General features: G+C 28.3%; 1 protein-coding gene across 2 annotated transcripts in view; it reads left to right on the top strand.

Annotated features, from left to right (window-relative positions):
- Positions 1-637: 637 nt before the first annotated feature.
- The window catches only part of Mp (collagen XV/XVIII-type protein multiplexin), a 486,190-nt gene continuing 466,520 nt past the window's right edge, over positions 638-20,307 (top strand). For both annotated transcript variants that reach the window (XM_088194596.1, XM_088194597.1), the window contains exon 1: positions 638-792. In XM_088194596.1, coding sequence (XP_088050722.1) covers positions 779-792 — 14 coding nt within the window. In that variant the 5' untranslated portion in view covers positions 638-778. The remainder of the gene's footprint in view (positions 793-20,307) is intronic.

Here is a 20,307-nt window from a genome sequence, read left to right on the forward strand (position 1 = left end):
AAGTATACGTTTATTTTCAAGAGCTTGACAAATCTCACTTTAGCACTGAGATAATGGCATTCGATCAACTTTGGATTCTATGTATTAATCTTATGAAATATTATTAAGAGAAATATAGATAAGTTTTCACCCAAACTGTAATTATATGTTTAAAGATTTAAAAAAAATGTTTTTAATATTAATTTATGTGGTTTCCGGCAAACCAATTTTCATATTTTATTTATTAATCAGTTGATATCAAAATAATTTCTGCCGCATTATGAGTTAGTGCGTGTGTGATACACACATACTAATTAATATTGAAAGACGTGTGAAACGACCTTTAAACCATACAACTTCAATGTTAACACGTATTCCTCGGTAATCAGAATATCATAAACCTCTTAAACCCGGATCAGATTCCTCTCGAGCTCTTCGGGTCGCATTCTCCGACTCGACCGGAAGGACTTGGAATTCCGTGTATCCGATTGATTCGGAAGCTTGACGTGTCGCGAGCTTTGAGCTTTCGCGGCCGACGCCGGCCGACGCTCGCCGACCGGTCCACGTGCGCCGCGACGCCGACAGTTCGCTCACAACCACGCGTCGAGCCGGACGTGTGGGACCGGTGACCCTTCATCGTCGACGCACGTGCTTTTGACACTTGTTTGTTTACATCGATGGCGCGAGTGCTTTGGTGATTTGTGTGCCCGTGTGTTCATCTGTTTTGACCAAGTTATCAGTGATTCATAGCGAGGATAAGCAGAGGATTATTGGATCATTGGATTAATCACACAACAACATGAATCTAATGCTGTGAGTTTAACTGCACAAATATTATTATAGCAAAAAATAACTATAGCTCCTAAGCATATATTTAAAAAATCATTTATTAAGTATTTTCTCTCCTATTATTATTTTATTTTACGGTTAGGTGCATGGGGAAGGGGGAAGGGGGGTCTGTCAAATTTATATCGTGATTAAATATAATATTAATTAATCTTTTGTAGGATATAATATAATAATCAATAAGCCAGCATATTGTATTGCCAGTAAGCTCTTATTCAAATATTTTTTTTTAATAAAAAAATATAAATTTCTCGCTTTGCAGTCAAATGCATCGAATTATTTCTTCTATTAGTGCAATAATTTGATAATAGTTGATATGCTATATTTAAACCAGTTAAAAATTCAACGGATTAACCGACAAAAACTGTATGAAATATTTAGACATCTGATCTACTTGACAATAAAACATACATATGTATGTAAATATGTCTGATATAATTTATTTATAGTTGATACAAACAAATAAATTGAGAAACATTGGTAGTGGCAGGTGCTTTCGATTAGCTCATATCAAGCATCGATAATAATGTTTAAAAAATATAATTTTTTTGCTTAAAACATTATATTTTTTCTCGATTCACAACAATAAAAAAATTGTAAAATATAAATTTTACTGTAATAGCCGTTGTAGCGATATTAACACATTAGCAAGGTACTATCATGGTTTGTTAGTAATGGTAATACATACCACAGTAAAAGATTTTCATTTTTCGGATAGATCCCACTGCTTTTAACTAATTATACATAACCGTTTAGGCTTTTAAAGTATTACATAGAGAAAAAACCGTTAAACTATTGATAAATGAGCAATTATTATCAACCGTTGTTATGACAATTTAGGAATCTAACGATCGAGCAATATTATTATAAACTCGTTTTATTATTAATTACATAATATAATTTAGTTTATATAATAAGGATTTAAATACATATGTATTTATGTATGTATTTTTATTTATTTTGCGGGAAACTTGTTCTAGAAACATCGTTGTAATAATATCTTTTATTGTTTATATATTCAAATGCATTTTTTGCCGTTTGTTAAAAAACAAATGATTATAATAAATTATAAATAACCGTTAAATAATATTCTATTGCGTGAAATTTTTCATAACATCACATAAAACAAATCTTATTTATAAATAGAATACGTGTCGTTAGATTTTATAGTGTGTGAATGTGATTTATGTATGAATGTGATAAAATGCGGATTTGAGATTTTTTTACAACTTAGATAAATCAAACAATGTCATTATGTTATACATATGTGTTTCTGATTAAATCTAAATGTTTATATATTAATTCATTATAATTCTAATTAAATCAAATCCATTGAAAAAAAAAATGATTTTGATAAATAATCTCGTAATGTAATGACTAAAATTTAACTGAAAATATTCAATTACAAGTATATTAGTATAGTACATAAAAATTAATGTTATGTAAGTTAAATAAGCTTTAAAAAATAAAAAATATTTTGCAGTAGTTCCTATAAAAAATCGGTATAAAAAAACAATCAAAATTTTTTTTATTATTTATGTATTGATATTACTCTATAAATAGTTTCAACAAAGTATAAATAAATATAATTTTAATTAAATTTAAAAATACTTTAGTTTATTATATTTCTTATTACATAATGCTTCTCATGTAAAAATGTGGTATCGAAAATATTTTATTAATGTACTATGAAAGCCAACATAATTCAGTAAAATAGCAAAAGACCCATAACAATGGTTTATTATTGCAAGTCTTTAGGTTTATAGATAATCGTGATGTTACTACGAACACAGTAATAAATATGTATATTAATTATTTCATTTCACTATATTGTTAGTTTATTTTAACAATACAGTGAAATATTTATTTAAATAATATAATTGTATTTGAGATGCTGTGTACATATTAAATTATGCATAGTGAGTTGTACCTTTCACTCTCATTCTGTTTATCTCTCTTTCCATCTATTTACATATACTACATATACACACACTTATTTATACATCATGATAATTTACATTCAACAGCTAGAAGTGGTATTTAGCACACTTTTGCAGACTGCAAGGTCAAGCAAATTTAGCAAGTATTTTATCTGTGATGTTTCTATATTGCTGTTCAACTATAAAAATATGAATATTGTTATGGCATCTCAAAAGCATACAAATGATTTATCCTCTCTGTGCTACGTCTGGAAAAATTCTAAAAATTCCAATTAGATATTATCTAAAATAAGTGGTACAAAAATTCAAGGCGTCCACCGTGACGAATGCATTTTGATGAATGTACATAAGAAATATTAATAGTGTATGGATTTTCATTATTTATTTGTATCATTAGTATAATTATCATTATACTAATAATAAAACAGGATACTGATTTCGATAATGTATTTGACTATGAATGATTATAACAGGTTGTGCTTGAATCGACAACTTGTTTGGTATTTTGTAAATGATGAAGAGGATGTTTGTGATACTTTTGCACATATTGTATGTTATGTGCATAAATAACGCCGTTTTAAAATCGCTTCATTTCTCAAATGAACGCTGGCGTTAAAGAAACAACAGCGAATGACTAATATTAATGTAGCAAATGCATTAAAATAGAATGTGAAATATTCTTGACCCTTTATTTTCTTTGTATATAAAAAGCGAAAGCATCTGTTGCTACCAGACGAAAAATTCTCTTCTCTTCACTTCTGAAATATGGCTGAATAGATGTGGTGGGCTTGTCTCGATTCTTTTTCCTGAAGCAGTTTCTTTAAAGTCCGTCCCAATTACAAATGTTTGGAATTCTCTAGGGTTCAGTGTTTGGCAAAAATCTTGCAACACGTGAATTTATAAGTTGCATGTGCAGGAAGTGGCGCTTGATAAATTTATTATGTATAGTAAATTTTATCATCTCGCCATAGAACTGGATTTTAAATAGTTTATTTGATAAAATTACATTTATTCTAATAATTAAAAATTATCATCGTCAAATTAGATCATTTAAGAAGTCATGTTAAATGAACCGTGTCAGTAAAATAATACAGATAAAATCCGTATGTATGCTTGTAATTTAGCATGATCACATGAACGTTAACATCCGCGCGAGATAACAGTGCGTTATACATGTGATTCATTCGACGGAAGTTAATCGATTTGTGATTTATGCTAATGACATGTGGAACATCATCAGACCGCATTTGGAGAATAAATGCATAATAACTACGATAATGGCGATGGTATTAAGCCGTTAAATGGAAGCCATAACTCTAAATTAGGTATTACAATAATAAAGTTATTACTGTTGGACAGGCCTGATGGTGTAATATAATATGTACGATAATGAAGAAGATTGTCGGAGATATGGTGTAATAAATTACCTCAAATCTCTTTATATATTATATTATAATAGGATTTATTTTACGTTTCAATTAAACGTTGATTGTGAAATGCTGATTATATTGTACAGCAAATCATTTTTATAATAGAATATATGCATAATAAAATCTAAATATATACAGATATGAGCCGCTGATTTTGAAAGTAGGGAAAGCCCATATTATGTTATTGTTGGATAATTAATGGTTTGGGTTTGAACTGATTTAAGAATATTAGTAAGCAATAATATAATTGTTTTATATTGTTTACAGGCTTTTTTCATAAGAAAATCATATGTAATAATTATATTCGTAGTATTTAAACAAAAAACATGTTTTTAATCGAACCCAACGTACTTAGCTCACTTTCAAAAGCAATGATTTTATGAACATGTTGATTTCCTGATTTCAAGAGTTTAACTGTAATTAGAAAAAATAGAATAATTTATTTCTTTCCTTTTCTATTTTATTTTAGCACTTCATCCTTTTTTTGAATAGGTGCATTAAATAAAAAGTTTAATTTAATTTTATAGAAGAGATTATATAAATACAACATAACAGACCTAAAGGAATATTACTATTAAATTTTAATTAGGATGGTGCAAATTTTTGAAGTACCTATTTATATATGGGTGGTCAATAAGGCGATAAATCTATTATATCTTTATATTTCTCTTTAGTAATAAGCCCAGTTTTCCCATTTAAAGATGGCAATGTTATTTTGTCGAAAATCTTTGACGTACCCCGTTTTGGCAATAAATCAATAGTTGCAAATTGATATATGATTATGAATTGATTAAAAACAGATATTTCAAGATAATTTTTAATGAAAATTTGCTCTGACTATTTTTTTTTAACAAAATGGACTTGTCCCATTTTTAAAATCAACGGCTCATATTTACATTTTAGTGATTCTATATATGTAATAAAAAAAAGTTGATAAACATCTTTAAGTTTATTTTTTTTATAAGTCAGGTAATTTTATATTATATTCTATTTCAAGAATGACGTATATGCACCATAAAAATATTTTACAATTTTTGGCGAATTTTTGTACAATTTAATTACATGGTCCACAAAAAAACTTTGACATATTAATAATATTTATTGTATTATTAAATCTATTTATTTGCAAAACTGCTATACTTTTTTTCCATAAACTTTACACAGAAGCCAACAAATTACGTGTAAGGTCAAGTTTCGTTTGAGCGGGTACTATTACTATATCAATGTATGTTTTTGTGCTTAACTTTAGAACCATTGAAGTCAGATAAGTAAGCTTTAAGTTTAATACACTATAAAGTAGTGGTGCATAAATTATTTTTATTTCCGAATTCCCATTTTGTTTAAAATTTGCCGCAATTCATGGATAGACGTTTATTGTTGTCAATGTAGTTCTAGTAAAATTATTTATGGGTCTTGGGTTTACGCTTTTAGTTTGTAAAACAATGGTTTTATTTATGTATTAGGGTATGGGTACTTCTCGGACACCGCAGTTGAATTAGGCTCGTATGTACTAGGGTATATATGCATTTTAAAAAGCTTAATGTGAGCTATGTGCTTACAAAGAACACGATTTCTTCTATGTTTGAATCTGTATTGAAAATCGCAACCCGTAAGTCATATTCTGTTATTATCGACACGTATTGATTGACTGATAGTTGCTAAGAGACTGAGAGAGTACGTGATCTATGTCGCGTCGCTTGACACTCCATCTGTTGGTTATCAGAGTTGTCACAAAAATTAATATAAATTTCGGTACTATAATTTTTTTTCGCTACTTTTCTGATACTTGATTCTTGTTGAATAAAAGTTTTGTTTTATAATTTTGTGACCTCAAAAATGTTTCATCCGAACCCTAAGAGGGCCGGGATGCATAGTTTTTGCATCACTGTTACAGATTATTTAATCAGAGTGATATTGATTAAAAATATGTTGCATTACTTTGGCTGAGAAATTTTGACAATAACAAGAGTAAAAATAACTCAATTAAGTAAAATGCTAATTGAGTCAGGATAGCACGAATTAAAAATCGTTTTTTTTTGTAAGGGGATTTAAAGCAATATTTTTAATGTTTTAAATTTTAGTACAAATTATAAGTAATTAAATTATAAATAGACTTCTTTGATCGCAACGAATTTATATAATAAAATACAACAATGAATCTCGGATTATTCTTAACAGTTCTTTACCGCACGCAAAATAATACAATACAGATATTATCCTTAGAAATAAAATTATATAGAAAAATACTTGTCATTGATTTGTGTATAAGGTTAAATCAAGCATTTGTAACATTATATATTTTATGGGAAAAATTTATGTGTCATTATACATCTTTTTCTATATAATCGTATATTTAAATAGCGGACCAAGTTGCCAAGTTACACGGTATTTATGTTTTTTTTATTAACCCCTTCAACGCGAAGCCCATCATATGATGGGATTCGATAATAATATTTATCAAATCAAAAAAAATAGTCTTATACTATAATTTTATTTTTATTTAAAAATAATCTTAAAAAAACTTCATTTTGAGTCAATTAATTTAAATTACCAGTCCAAACTAATTATCTTTAGGAAATAAGTATGCTATTAAGATATATAATTTATATAACTAAATTTTTATTCGGTATAGCTTTCATCCTAGTATAACGACGAAGTATTTCACGTGACATTCTAATGCAAAGCTAAATACTTCTGTAGTATAAACAATTCTGCAATTTTACAGTAAAGTAAAGGTTTTATTAAAAAAACGTTCAGTAGTACACAAAATATTGCTTTATTGATATTAAAATGAAATAGAATAAACACACAAGTGACAATCAGCCTTAGTGAATTTTTTGCATTGAATGTGAGAAAACAGTTTGCAATATGCGTTAAAAGCGTAATAAACATTTTGTACGTGACGGTCAGAGATTCGAGTGATTAACTCCAAATATTTCTAACAGCTGTTCAATGGCTTTAAAAATATGTATTAATGTTATTGTATTCATGAGATAGTGTAGCAGATTAAAATGGATACTGTATTTACAGTGAATAAAAAATTGCAATTACACTTCTGAATCTTGTTTTGAATGGACGAGAAAAAAAGTCCTCGCTCAATTATACCAAACGTATATAAGCGCATACATAGCGCATATCATTCTCTTTCATTTAGAATTTACTTCTTTCATCACTTCAATTTGAAGTTTACTTCTAACACGAGAGAATTTTTTTTAAATTTTCACTAACAGATGAACAGCTTCTCTCTTCACGTCAACCCTGGTCCAGCTAGGACGTCCGAAATCTATATTTATATGTATATACAATAATTATGTAAATTGTACGTGTCTCAAAATTGTTGCACAGTATTTATTACTAAATATCTTTGGCAAATCTTGCAATTTTAATGGTGCTATTAATTTTTTTATAATATGAATATTTTTTTGTTGACGTTGTATTATATTATAATTTTTTACTGCTTCTCAATACGCGCAGCTCTCTGTTTATATATATTGATTGATAAGTATTTAAAATTATTATTATTATTATAGCAGTGATTAATTTATTCATAATTGGCGCATGCGTCAAAAAACCATGAATAATAGATAACCCTCTTTTATTATCAGTTGTTGGTATAAACACTATAAACTCTCCGAATTATACAATAGAAAGAAAAATACACACGATTGCATTGAATATTTATTTTTCGTCTAGTTTTCATGGTTATTTTCGAAGCAAAAGAAAATAAAGTGTCTTCGTTCGGTCAGAAGTCTGCTAGATTTGTGATCGAACTATAAATTTCGTGCAGGAACTGCTACGTTCAATCTGGGATCTCATCCTACGCACTTTGCTCGTTCGACCGTGTTTTATGGTGTACCATCGAAATCTAGCCAGAGTCTTCCCATTTGTCTGGCTCAAGTTCAAGAGTCTAGGGCAAACGCGTTGTCGGCAATGACCAGTCAACCGAACGCACGGACATGGGGATAGAAAGCCGACAGATTTGAGATACATTATATAATATAGTTAGGGTTGTCCAACAAACTTTTTAAAAGTTTAAATTGAAACATGTGTTGAAATGTATAAAATATTCGCTGAACATGCTGATTATACATACATTGGATACATTATTTTGTGTTTTTATATAAATATTGTATTTTAAAATGACCTAATTCACATCTAGTTAATATTATAGTAATGCATTCAAAGAGGATTGCTTGTATATTTCTGTGGAAGGTAATATATTCACTACGTTTATCTATCTGGTAAAAGTTTATTATCTCTAATTATTTCCTGGTTCAGTAATCGTATCGCAATAAATTTAGAACCATAAACAGTGAATAAATAAATATGTAATAGTTTTTTATATGCTATAACTTTCGCATCTATAAATTTACTATTATTTATTAAGATCAGCATAAACATAATTCAAATGATCAAAAAACATATTTTAATGTATGTAGTTTATTTTAATAATATGTAGCTTATCACATTTACTTATTATATTATTGATATATTATATTTAGTCGCCAACCCTAATTACACATGTTATCTGATATATTAATAATGATACGCTATTATGCGGTATAAGAAGAGCGTTTTACGACAACTTACCTGTGAATCGCATATCGTTTGTCAATCGACAACCTTACGCCGTTAAAAAGTTAACGTGTCGTTTAAATTTAACCGTGTCCACATACGCGAATGGCGTAACGTGTCAAAAGCACAACACAAATATTTATACAAACCGAAACGTATACTTGTCGCTAGCATGAATCTCGCGTGTAACTGATTAGTAACTCGATTTATCGAATGACAGTTTGATAAGATGGATTATTTGCTATTGATTGAATTATTATTAAGTGTTAGTTTGATCGAGTGTCTTAATAAGAAGCGATCAGGACGATATCTGTAGATTTTGTTCAGGATCTAAATTTAATGTTTTTTTTTTAGTTCAGTATGTAAATTTTTATAAAATGCCAAACGAGGACTTAAATCTGTGGAATTTTAATAGGCGCCATTCAGTAGGAAATTTATTTATTTTATGGTGAAATCGGTCGTGATTGTTTTATTTTATAAAGATAAAGTGTATTCTGTTGGTGTAAGTCGTGCTGTTTTAGCAGATTAAAGTGATAGTAAATCTACTGTAAACAATTAAACGACTAAATGTTTATTTTAAATGTCATAAAGTCAAGATGTGATAATTTAGTGTTTAATTTGCGAGAGGTTTCTTTGTATTGACTTAAGTGAGTAACATATTTGCATCAATATTTACGCATTGAAGTATGCATTGACTTTTCTAGTAGTGTGGGTATTTTTTAGAATATCATATACATTATTTAATTTATTGGGCTATAGATTATAATTAAGGATTTAATAAATTAAAAGGTGGAATTCACTATGAAAGAAGTTAATACAAAATTTATGCTTTTTTACAAAATAATATATGCTATTATCGTAGTGATTTAAAACGTTGTATAGATAACATTATATACAATTAAATATCAGGTAATGTAAATTAATATTTATTAATAACATCACTATTAAGAGACTTCACTGTTTATATTTTAGAATTTCCTAATTTTAATCTATAGCGCAATAAATTAAATTCAATCATTTATAAAATCTTCAATGACAAAAAATATATAATTAATAAATCTTATATTTTTATTATTAACAGATTATTAAAAAAAAATATTACTCAATTTCGTAGGCGATTTTCATTAAAATTTTAAAAATAATTAGGTATTTTTCAGTTTCATAGATAATTTTACAAACATGTGTATTTTTCAGTGAATATTTATTTTTACTTCTTAAAATATAATTTCCTTAAATAAGCTAGTGAAAATATGTATAAAATAATTAATTATTACATTAGTCAAAATCAATAACACCTTTTTCTTTTGAGCATTTGGAACATTTTGCAGGTAGTCAATTTAACAGCTACTTAACGAATATTATAATGGTATAATTATTAAGCTATTTAGGATAAGTTTGGGTTTCAACAGAAATGCGACGTTTCGCAACTGTCAAATTGATCTTTAATGCCAGTTTAAAGCGGCATATAATTTTACTAGCAATTATCAGTTGAATTATACTTTTACTAGAAAAACATATTTCTATATTATATCTTTTAAAATACAATTTCACTGAAACGCCAATGAAAATATAACTGTACTGTTACATTTTTATAACCATTTCCATGTTAACCATTTTGATATTGGCTAGTTTTTGTAATGCTTACGATTTAAAGAAAGACCTTTCACTATTTGAATTGAAAAACTCTTATAAACTTAGTGCTTATTTAGATATATTTAGCTGAAGATCTAGAACCGTTAAAATTTGTTTTTCAGCCTCTAAAGAAATATGTGCTTTGGCATTTTGGGCTTAAATTTAAATTTAAGGTTATTTTTATTGCATTTTCCGATCGACGAGGCTAGTGAGATGGTTACGTAAAATATTTTTATAATATTTTCTGGTATGGAAATACAATTTTTTTTATTGGCTATTATATAGTTTTTTTAATTGTATTATATTTTGGATGATGTGGAATTCAGAAAAATAAGTATTACCGGACAAGCATTTATATTAGAGGATAGGTCTAATTTATTGTTTGTATAGTAAGATCTAATTTTACGGTGTAAGCTTACTTTTTTTATTGAATTTTGGTCCAAGGGTCGCAATGGCAGCACGCTTAGAGCTATTTAATGCTAGATTTACATTCTATGTTACCTTTGAAATAGCACTGTCAAAGTTTTTGTACGCTTAATAAATTTAGCTAAGTATTTTATTCCAACTAATTCAAATTTTTCCTCTCTCAAAATATATATGTGTTTTTGCGAAGTGCAGGAAAAAAAAAAAAACTATTGGTATTATTGAGTTACCTCATTAATAAATAAGCAGTCATATAAATATCAACATTGCATTTATATAACTGTAATAAAATATTTTACAGTGGGATTATTGCACTTTCGCAATTTAACGATCCGACAATTTTGCCACATGCACAACGTTCAATCATTTAACAAACCTACAATATAACCCCACCTGTTTACGATTACTGCTTAAGTTAAGCTGACCATTAAATTGTTTTTAATTAAAATCTTAGCAAAATTGTCGTTATGACTTTCGTCCGGTGCCTTGTACAGTTTCAGCCGTGGTTAACGGCTTAACGTTTACAAACTTGCCGGTAGGAATTTCGTTTTGTTATTTTGTTAGGCTCGTTTGAGCTTTCACGAAGCTATTCCTCACTGATGGGTATATTTTTAAATTGAATAAAAATAAATATCAGTCAGATAGTTTATAAAGCGGCTGTGTCATCTATGCAGTAAAAAAGTGCAATTCAATTGAAAATTGCTTTTGAGTAGTTGGCATTAACTGTGAAATAATTTAGGTCGCGCTATTTAGACACTTCCGCGTGTGTTGGCTTGCCTATGTCTCAGCAATATCAGTCTTAAAATATCGATTCAAGCCGTGTCAAGCGTTTTGAAGAAAGTTAATTTTCTGGAAGTGAACCCAAGTGGACGTTGATGGGTGAAAGTGAAAATAAACTTTACTGCGAGACAATTGCCGTATTTATGTTTAGCAACTCGCACGTGCAAAGTGTTAAAGCCATAAACAATATTCAACCAAATCGTTTAATTATAATGTTGGTATTTGCTAGAATAAACAAGTGTTAAATTCGGTACATTGCGGCGCTTTTGATTAATTGAATACACAATTTCAATATTAACTTAATTGTTCAAAACTTTGCCCTCTAAGCGCCACACAAAAGGATCACGATATAAGATAAAGCCATGCGTGGGAAATTAATTCAACTTTCTACGAAATTCACTGACATTGTAGTTTATATAAATTATATCTGAAATTACATTTATTTATTAGTATTTAAATAAAAAACATTTATGAAAATGTTAAGATGTAACAATCATAAATACCTAATTACTTGAACTATTATAAATAAAATAAGGCACGCTTTAGCTACAGTTAAATAATTTAAATTTCATTAATAATATTATTTATTATTCACCACTTATTTATATAAAGATACAGCCGGATTATAAAATTGATTACCATTTATAGAAAGTTAGCTCATTTATTTTACCAATAAAACTCTCAAATAATACACTCTAATGATATAATTTTAAATCAGCACAATTCACTATTAGTATTTAGTCAGTGACTAATATTAAAAAAACATAAGTTGAAATCTTATACAGACCATTCATTTCCTAATTTTTTATCTTGACTGGTAAACAGAAATTAGTAATTCATATATAATTATTTTTTCTATGGTCATATATTTATATTATTAGGTTTCCTTATATTTTTATAATCTCAATGATAAATATATTGAGTAATAATAAAAATTAAATTTAGCTGAAATTTGCAGAGTAACATCTATAGATTCTATGCTTGATTGATAGTAGTTGATATTAATTAAAATTTACAGATTTTAATTTCAGTCTGATTTGTCACTAATATTTATTGACTACGTTTTACCTGTTGCAATGTTGCAACAATAAATATTACTACTGCAAGCGATCACTCATTATCGTCACGTTATACTAATGTATTAATGTTTATTGCATTTAAATAAAATGGCATTTTAGCAGCCTTGTTAAAAGGAAATAAATATATGCATCTTTTTTCCGAAGCAATTAACAAACAATGGATCTATCGCGTCGGAACAAATAACGAAAGAATGTGCGTGTTTTGAAAAATAGCTGTAACCTTTAAAATAATACCATCAGGTACTAAAATTCCATTGTTGCCAGACTTACGCATCCCCAATAAGATATTTAAAGGATAAGAATGTAAATTATAGTATGTCACATATTATTCATATTTATCAAGGGGTTGAGGAAAAGTAGGATTGTATATTCGCTGTAATGCTGACATATAAAATAACTTTCATCAGAACTTTTACCGACTTAAAATACTCTGGAGTTAAGCGTAAACTGAAATCCAGTGGAGCTTACTTCGAATTGCCACTGATGACAAATTCAGAGAAAAGCAATCACTTCCACTTTGATCGCCTGTTCCAGTCAAACAGTTACAATAAATCTCAGAGTTACGATTTGAACACTACAGCACAAATCTGTATCATAGTATTTATTTATTGTAACGGCCATATCATTTTATTGGTAGATATGGACAAATCATTGTCTATTAGCATTTTCTCTGGTCGCTTGTCACTTTATAATGGTTTGTAGCGATAAATTCCCTATTTTTATACATAAGTAGATAGGAACAGATGATATGTTTGTATGGAGAAAATGTTAATAGTAAGCTCCGTTGTGTGATTATTGAAATTTTTGTATCGTTTATTGATAATTTAAAAAAAAATACTATTTTTTTTTTTAAAATATTAACAGTTTTAAAATTGACCGCATTTTTGTACTAAACGTGTTTGTACTCATTATAGTACTGCATCATGTAGTCTCCAAGTCGTATTAAAGATCGGGTTGAACTCTTGGGATTGAAGGGACAGCTTAGCTGGATCATTAGATCGGACGGTGAAAGTTAAATGCGCTGCTTTTTCAGCTTCTTAGGTGTGCTTTCGATGATTATGCTTAGCAGTGCTTAGTGCGGGTTTGGATAAAGTTTTCTTTATTTCAATTCGGAAGTAGTAGTTCTAAATAAAGTTCTTGACTCAAGTGTCTGAGAAAAATGATTCAGTAGGTTAGCGTTCTTGCTTAATTCTCAAGAGTATATATTGAGATTTAAAGAGACATCCAATAAATTTTCCACGAACTGGTCCTCTAACCAATTTTAATGATTTGAGGCGATTAAATACAAGCACAAAATGTCAAAGCACATATTCCTTTAAAGTATAAAGACAACATATCAATAGTTCCAGTACTACAATGAAATGTACTCAAATTAGCACTTGATTTATTGTGTTTTTTGCTTCCTATATTTTATTTTTTTCGTTAAAATTGTAAAAGTTTTTTTTTTAATTTTTCCCTTAAATTATAACCACAAACGATTTATTTATTATGCTTATTTTTTTATCAAATTATAGCTAATAACATATCGTAAACGTGAAAATGGTTGTAAACCAGTAACATGTTTGTATATTATATAATTAGTGTATTGTATTTGTTAAATTATTTATATTATTGGAAAAAACGTATTTAAAAAAAAGTTGAGGCGGAACTAGACTCTTTGTTATTGTCTAACACATATCTTATATGATTGTGTATCTATTTAATGGAATACAAATCTGGATATGATTGGTATCTTATCTTCTGCAATTGGCACCTATATTTGGTCTACAGTTTTAATGCAATTGCTTTGAAACTGGTAATGGTTGTTAACACAATTTTGTGAAAAAACGTTGCTTCTTTAAAGGTCCATTAGACCAGAATCAATTATTTTTAAAAGACCTTTCCCCAAATAGTTCCAAGGAAACGATCAGGGTGTTTACGAAAATTTATTATTTATTCTTAATTTTCATATCAACAATGAATAGTTTCAAATAAAAGCAAAAATTCTCCAAATCCTTGTCAAAGTTAATTGAAACATATTTTTGACTCCAGAAAGGTTGTCAGTTGCAGTACGTTCATTAAATTGACACTAGCGTTATTAAATTTTGGGAATTCAAGTGGTGTAATACATCACATATAAATCCTCAATACTGTTTATAATAATATTAATAAATAAAAGCTCTTAGTGGAAAGTAGAAGGCGGTGGAGACAATAAACACAATTAGATTTCAAGTGATGTACCTTCTTATTGCAATTCATTAGTAGTCAACAATCGCTTAAGTGACATGAAAGTCAAGTGGTATTCTCATTGTAAATTTACGTCGCAATGTCATGATTGTATCCAAAACTACTAAATACATATATTTATTTTTTGGCAGATAATAATATGTAATTCAATAAAGTGTAACTGTGAATAAAATGCGAGTGAAACATGTTTTTATAACTGTATTATTTTCAGTTTATTAACTAGTTTTATTAGAAATTATAGATTTTAATTGAAACGAAGCGAAGTCGCACATTTTCTTACCAAATTGATGTGTAACAAATGTACGTAATTTTTCACACGGAAGATTTGTGTACGTTATCCATTGCGCAATCGTGCGCAAGCGCATGTGTTAACTCTTATGCAATTAATCATAATTATGCTCTGTGTTTTTTTTCAGTTAAAAGCTATACGCGTGTAATGATATCACAAGGGAATAAAAAAAAACAAGCCAGTCATTTCGTGTTTAGAATTTCTACTCACGCATGATCGGTCAAAGATAACTATGTCCATATACAATGCATTGTCATTGTAATTGGTATCGAGTCGAAAAAACTTTGGTTTCCGCTATGAAGGATTAAATATACATAGAGTATGTGAATATCCACGATAACTACCAATTTAAATTCGTCCCTGTTTTTCAGAGGCAATTTCACGCAACGCCGCCCTAGACAGATTGACATAGTGGACTTTGGTTCAGTGGACTTCAAAAAATTAATAGTTTACTCATAAATTTGCTAGATCGTCGTATCTGCGAATATTACGCGCTTGTAGCGGAAATAAGTTTTAAAATTTGACCTAAATGTTGTTGTCACTTTGACGTTGAAACAGTAAGTGTCATATGTTTGACAGATAGATAAATGTCTGGAGTATTAAAATTAAACGCTAAGTAATTAAATATGAGCAGCTAAAGTGATATTTATAATATATGAACTTGATTCTGTGTAAACTTTGAAATAGTATTTTATTTAATGTTTTATAAAATAAAATATACTTATATAAAATACTAAATATACTTCCTAAAACGCGACCTTATTTATTGTAGTATTTATTGGTTAGTAATAATGGTGATAATTTATAATAAATGTATTAATGATACATGTCGCTCTCTATTATACGTGTTTCTGAACCATGAAAAAAATATTTTCTGTAACTCTTAAATCTGCGATATTATTTGATCTAATTTATCTGAATTTAAAAAAAAATTCACAGTAGCTTACCAACATCAGTTTACACTGAAAAAATAAATGTACAACTTAAGCGACGACTCTGATTTTTTGTGTCAAAAAGTCATTCGTATTATGCAATTACCATACTAAAGCTATAGGTTTAAAGTAGTTCAATTACAATCTCCATATACAGTACATATTAGTAATTTAATTAGTGCGAATAAATATTTTGTATTTATGCATTTTTGATATAAAATTCTATTTGTTCGTCAAAAATCAAAGCGGATCAAAGTTCAGGGCTACTATAAAAGTTTCGATTACACGCATATCACCTTTCGTTTTTACGTTGTATATTACAAGCTTAGTGGTTGTACTAAAGAAACAAACACCATACAGTAACAATGGCTAAAGTGGCGTAATAATCTGTTTGAGAAACCCGAGAAATGCGTCTGTTATCCGACAAACGCCCCCGCTTTGACTTGTATTCGTTTAAACGTCGATAGGGATTTGCGGTTAGAATTTTATTTATATGGTATAATAAAAAAAAAATATTTAACCAACATAAAAAAAATAATTCGTTGAACGCAAAGTTTACGTGATTGTGGGAACGCTGCATAAATATTTATTTTCAATTAAAAACTTTGGTATGCGGCGAATAATAATTAACCCAATTGGGATTGCTAAAAAGTTTAACAATCTTGTCCAAATCGAAAAGTTTTCAAGTCGTGGTTTATTTCTCAGTTTCTTTTTGGGGTGCTTAATTTCGTATTCGGTTCGCCTTTGTGAAAAGGTACAATCGTTATGCAAGCGAATTCTTCGAAAAATTGGTATTTGATTGTGCATATATGTATCATAACGAAATTTTAATTTTATTTTTCAATTATTTATATAAAAGCTTCTTTAATTAAAATAATATTTAAATTAATAGTATATTAGGTCATTATTGTATAAATTATAAGATATTGATTTATTATTGAAAGGTTATTATATTTTTTATATAGGTTTAAAAAGTTTGGCTTGTAAATTCGCAAACTAATGTCACTTTGATATACAAATCTGACATTCCTATAGAAGTAAATAACTATAAAAAATAAAATATCACTATCTTTTTTTATAAACTTAATTATGGATAGATGATAGTAGATACACAAAATGTCTGTAAAAATATTAGTACTAAGATACATTTTAGAAATATTTATAAAAGACTTTCAATGGATAAATTACTCAGTTTTTGTATTTACTTTATGTTACTGTAGAGTTAATAATTATACAGTTATAACCGATTTATATTATTATATTTATTTATAAATGGGTCAGCTAAAGCTAACGATTTTAAATTAGATAGTTATATTTGTTTTCAATTTTCTAATGCTGAAATAGTTGTTTTTTTGTAAGAAGTCACACAATAATAAGTCAGGCGTGTATTCTAATATAACGGAATTAAAAAAAATAATAAATCGAAAATGGTCTGACTTAAAAACAAATAATTACCTATAGTAAAACACACAGATTTGCAATATAGCCATACCAAATATCGAAAGTTAATAATTACCAAAAAACAGATTTGAAACCTGTCTAGAAAAAATAAAAATGTATCGAATACAAATCGTTTAAATTATTATTTGTAATTATTGCACGGTCGCTAAACGCAGTGCACATGTAAACTTTCCTAAACAGTTAAACTTTAAGAGATTTTAGAGCGGGCAGAACCGAACTTGACCGAAGTAACCCTGCAGTAACCCACTATTTTCTCCGTCCTTGGCCAACCTTGGCTAACTTCCAGAGAGTGTAGTGCAGGCTTATTGCAATTGGTTTTCAATGTGCTTCATCTCCTATTTGCTCAAGCTTCATCTTTTTATTGAACACTGATAATTGCTTGATGGACATTTTAGTAAATTATGTATTTTGTACAATTAACTCAGCTCTACTAGAATCTAACTAGTTGTAAAAGTTCTACCCGAAAGTTCAATTAACTATATCCAAAAAATATATTTTTTGGTTTACCATGTTTTATTCCTAATAGATTACATTATTATAATATTACTAAAAATAGTATTTAATTTGAATTATGTAGTAGCGGTTGTGGTTAATAATTTTATTTGCAACATTTGATGTTGTGGTTAACGAATTAACCGTATTACATAATATATATTTGTGGTATTTATTAAATTATTATTAATAATAAAAATACAGATAAATATGTTATTTTTGAGACACTGATTTTTTTACTTTTTTATTGTAAAGTTGCAGTTATAAATGTGTTAAAAACACACCATAACTGGTTGTTTAGTTATTATCTTTAAATGGTTAATATTGTTTGTGTAATGACTACACGACGCACTGAAAAAACCTGTTTAGCCTTGATGTTTAGATTTGTAATAAAAAAATATGAATCCGAAAAAAGCATCTAAATATTTATCAGTTGAAACAAAATTAGAGTTCTGTCTTAAATCATTTTAATTGGTTAAGGGATTAAGGAACAATATTCTTTTCCTGATTATATATAAGTCAATAGGCCACCATAGAAAATAAATTCCATACTGACATTTATCAGATTTTACACTTTAAGCACTTTGCTTTCAACTAGAAATACACAAGAGTTTAGTCTCGCATCCAGTGGAGCATACGCCGAATCGATACAGATGGCAATCTTAAAGTTCCTATTTTTATAATAGCATATATTTATTGCAAACTTTTTATAGCCGTATTTAAACTGATTTTAACATATAAAAAAATCATTGGTACAGCACTTTACATCCTAAAAATATTAAAATATAAAAAAAACACATAAAATCGTTCTGTTTTAAAAATATTTTTTACTATATGCACATCAGCTCTTAAATAATAAATTAGTAATTTTGTTTTGAAAACGCTTTGCTACTTGTTGATTCCTATTTAATTATAGGTCCCATATGAATCGAATTGCGCCAATTGTGTTTATTGCCACGCACAAAGGTCGTGGGTAAAATCAAAACTTTACGATCTCGAGCGAACGTATTCAATTAAGTCATTACAAATTGTCTGTCCCGATTGCATTTAACGACCAATCGGTTAATTGTCATCAACCCTTATGTGTTATACATCCAGCGGTACAAAAACCGAATTTTAGTGGATAATAAAACGTGACCTTTCGAACCTTTTGCTTCACGAGACTCTTGTGTCTGAACGATCGTAAATTTTTCATAACACTTTCATTTTTTACGATACGCTAAGAAAAACCCCGGGTACGAAAAGTGTACAGTTTACGACCTGTCCGGTGGCAGTGCTTTGGCAAATATTAATGTTCAAACATGATGTTCTGGCCCCGAAGATATTTTATAATATTAACATAAAGAAATATCAACTTGAAACGGGAATTTTTGGGTCATAAATACGTTTAATATTAGACGCATGTTATATATACATTGGCTGTCCAAATAATATACGAACCTGTGCGGTTTACGGCGCTGGTTAATTAATCATTGCAATTAACCATAGCTCACTGCATTAATAATTATAATAATTTATTATAGTGTGGCTTGAAATAACAGTTAAAATATGTCCGAACTAAAAAGGTAATCTGGTTGACAGTTTTTTGTCGTTCCTTAAATATAATTCTTATAATTGAAACTGAATATAATTTATATTAAAATTACTTGTGATTTGTGATTTATAGCTATAGATTTTTGAGGAAAATAATTATTGTTGATAGTTTTATATTTTTGACAATCATTTCAATTAATAAAAGATTGGATAATCTATATAACTAATAATTTTATAATATAATTAGTTATAATGTATAAAATATTATGAATACTATTAATTATAAATTTTGTATTTTTATTGTTAATTTATTGTGTTTACCTTTGGTCCTGTATTTATATATCTGTTTCGCCTTACTGAAAAGCATAGGCCTGATATATTCCAACGATAGATATATGAGCAATAATAGTTAAAAAAAAATGTTCAGGAATAGTTTAAACAGCCCACTTATAAAAAAATGCAATATATTTAAGCGAGACATTAAAAATATAATACAGATTCAGGATGACTTTAATATTTCAATACAATATACTTATGATAAGAAGTACATTACATTTCACAAACTGATAAAATTAAATATTTAACGAAGGCGATATGGCTCAAGCCCAAGTCGCGTTTTTATTTACCAAATCTACCGTCAGGTATTATATATTGACAATAAATTAAACGAACTTTCGAATCGAGCACACA

Source organism: Plectrocnemia conspersa, unplaced genomic scaffold (assembly GCF_051122295.1).
Source record: "Plectrocnemia conspersa isolate PC_06_02 unplaced genomic scaffold, ASM5112229v1 ptg000010l, whole genome shotgun sequence".
NCBI lineage: Eukaryota > Metazoa > Arthropoda > Insecta > Trichoptera > Polycentropodidae > Plectrocnemia > Plectrocnemia conspersa.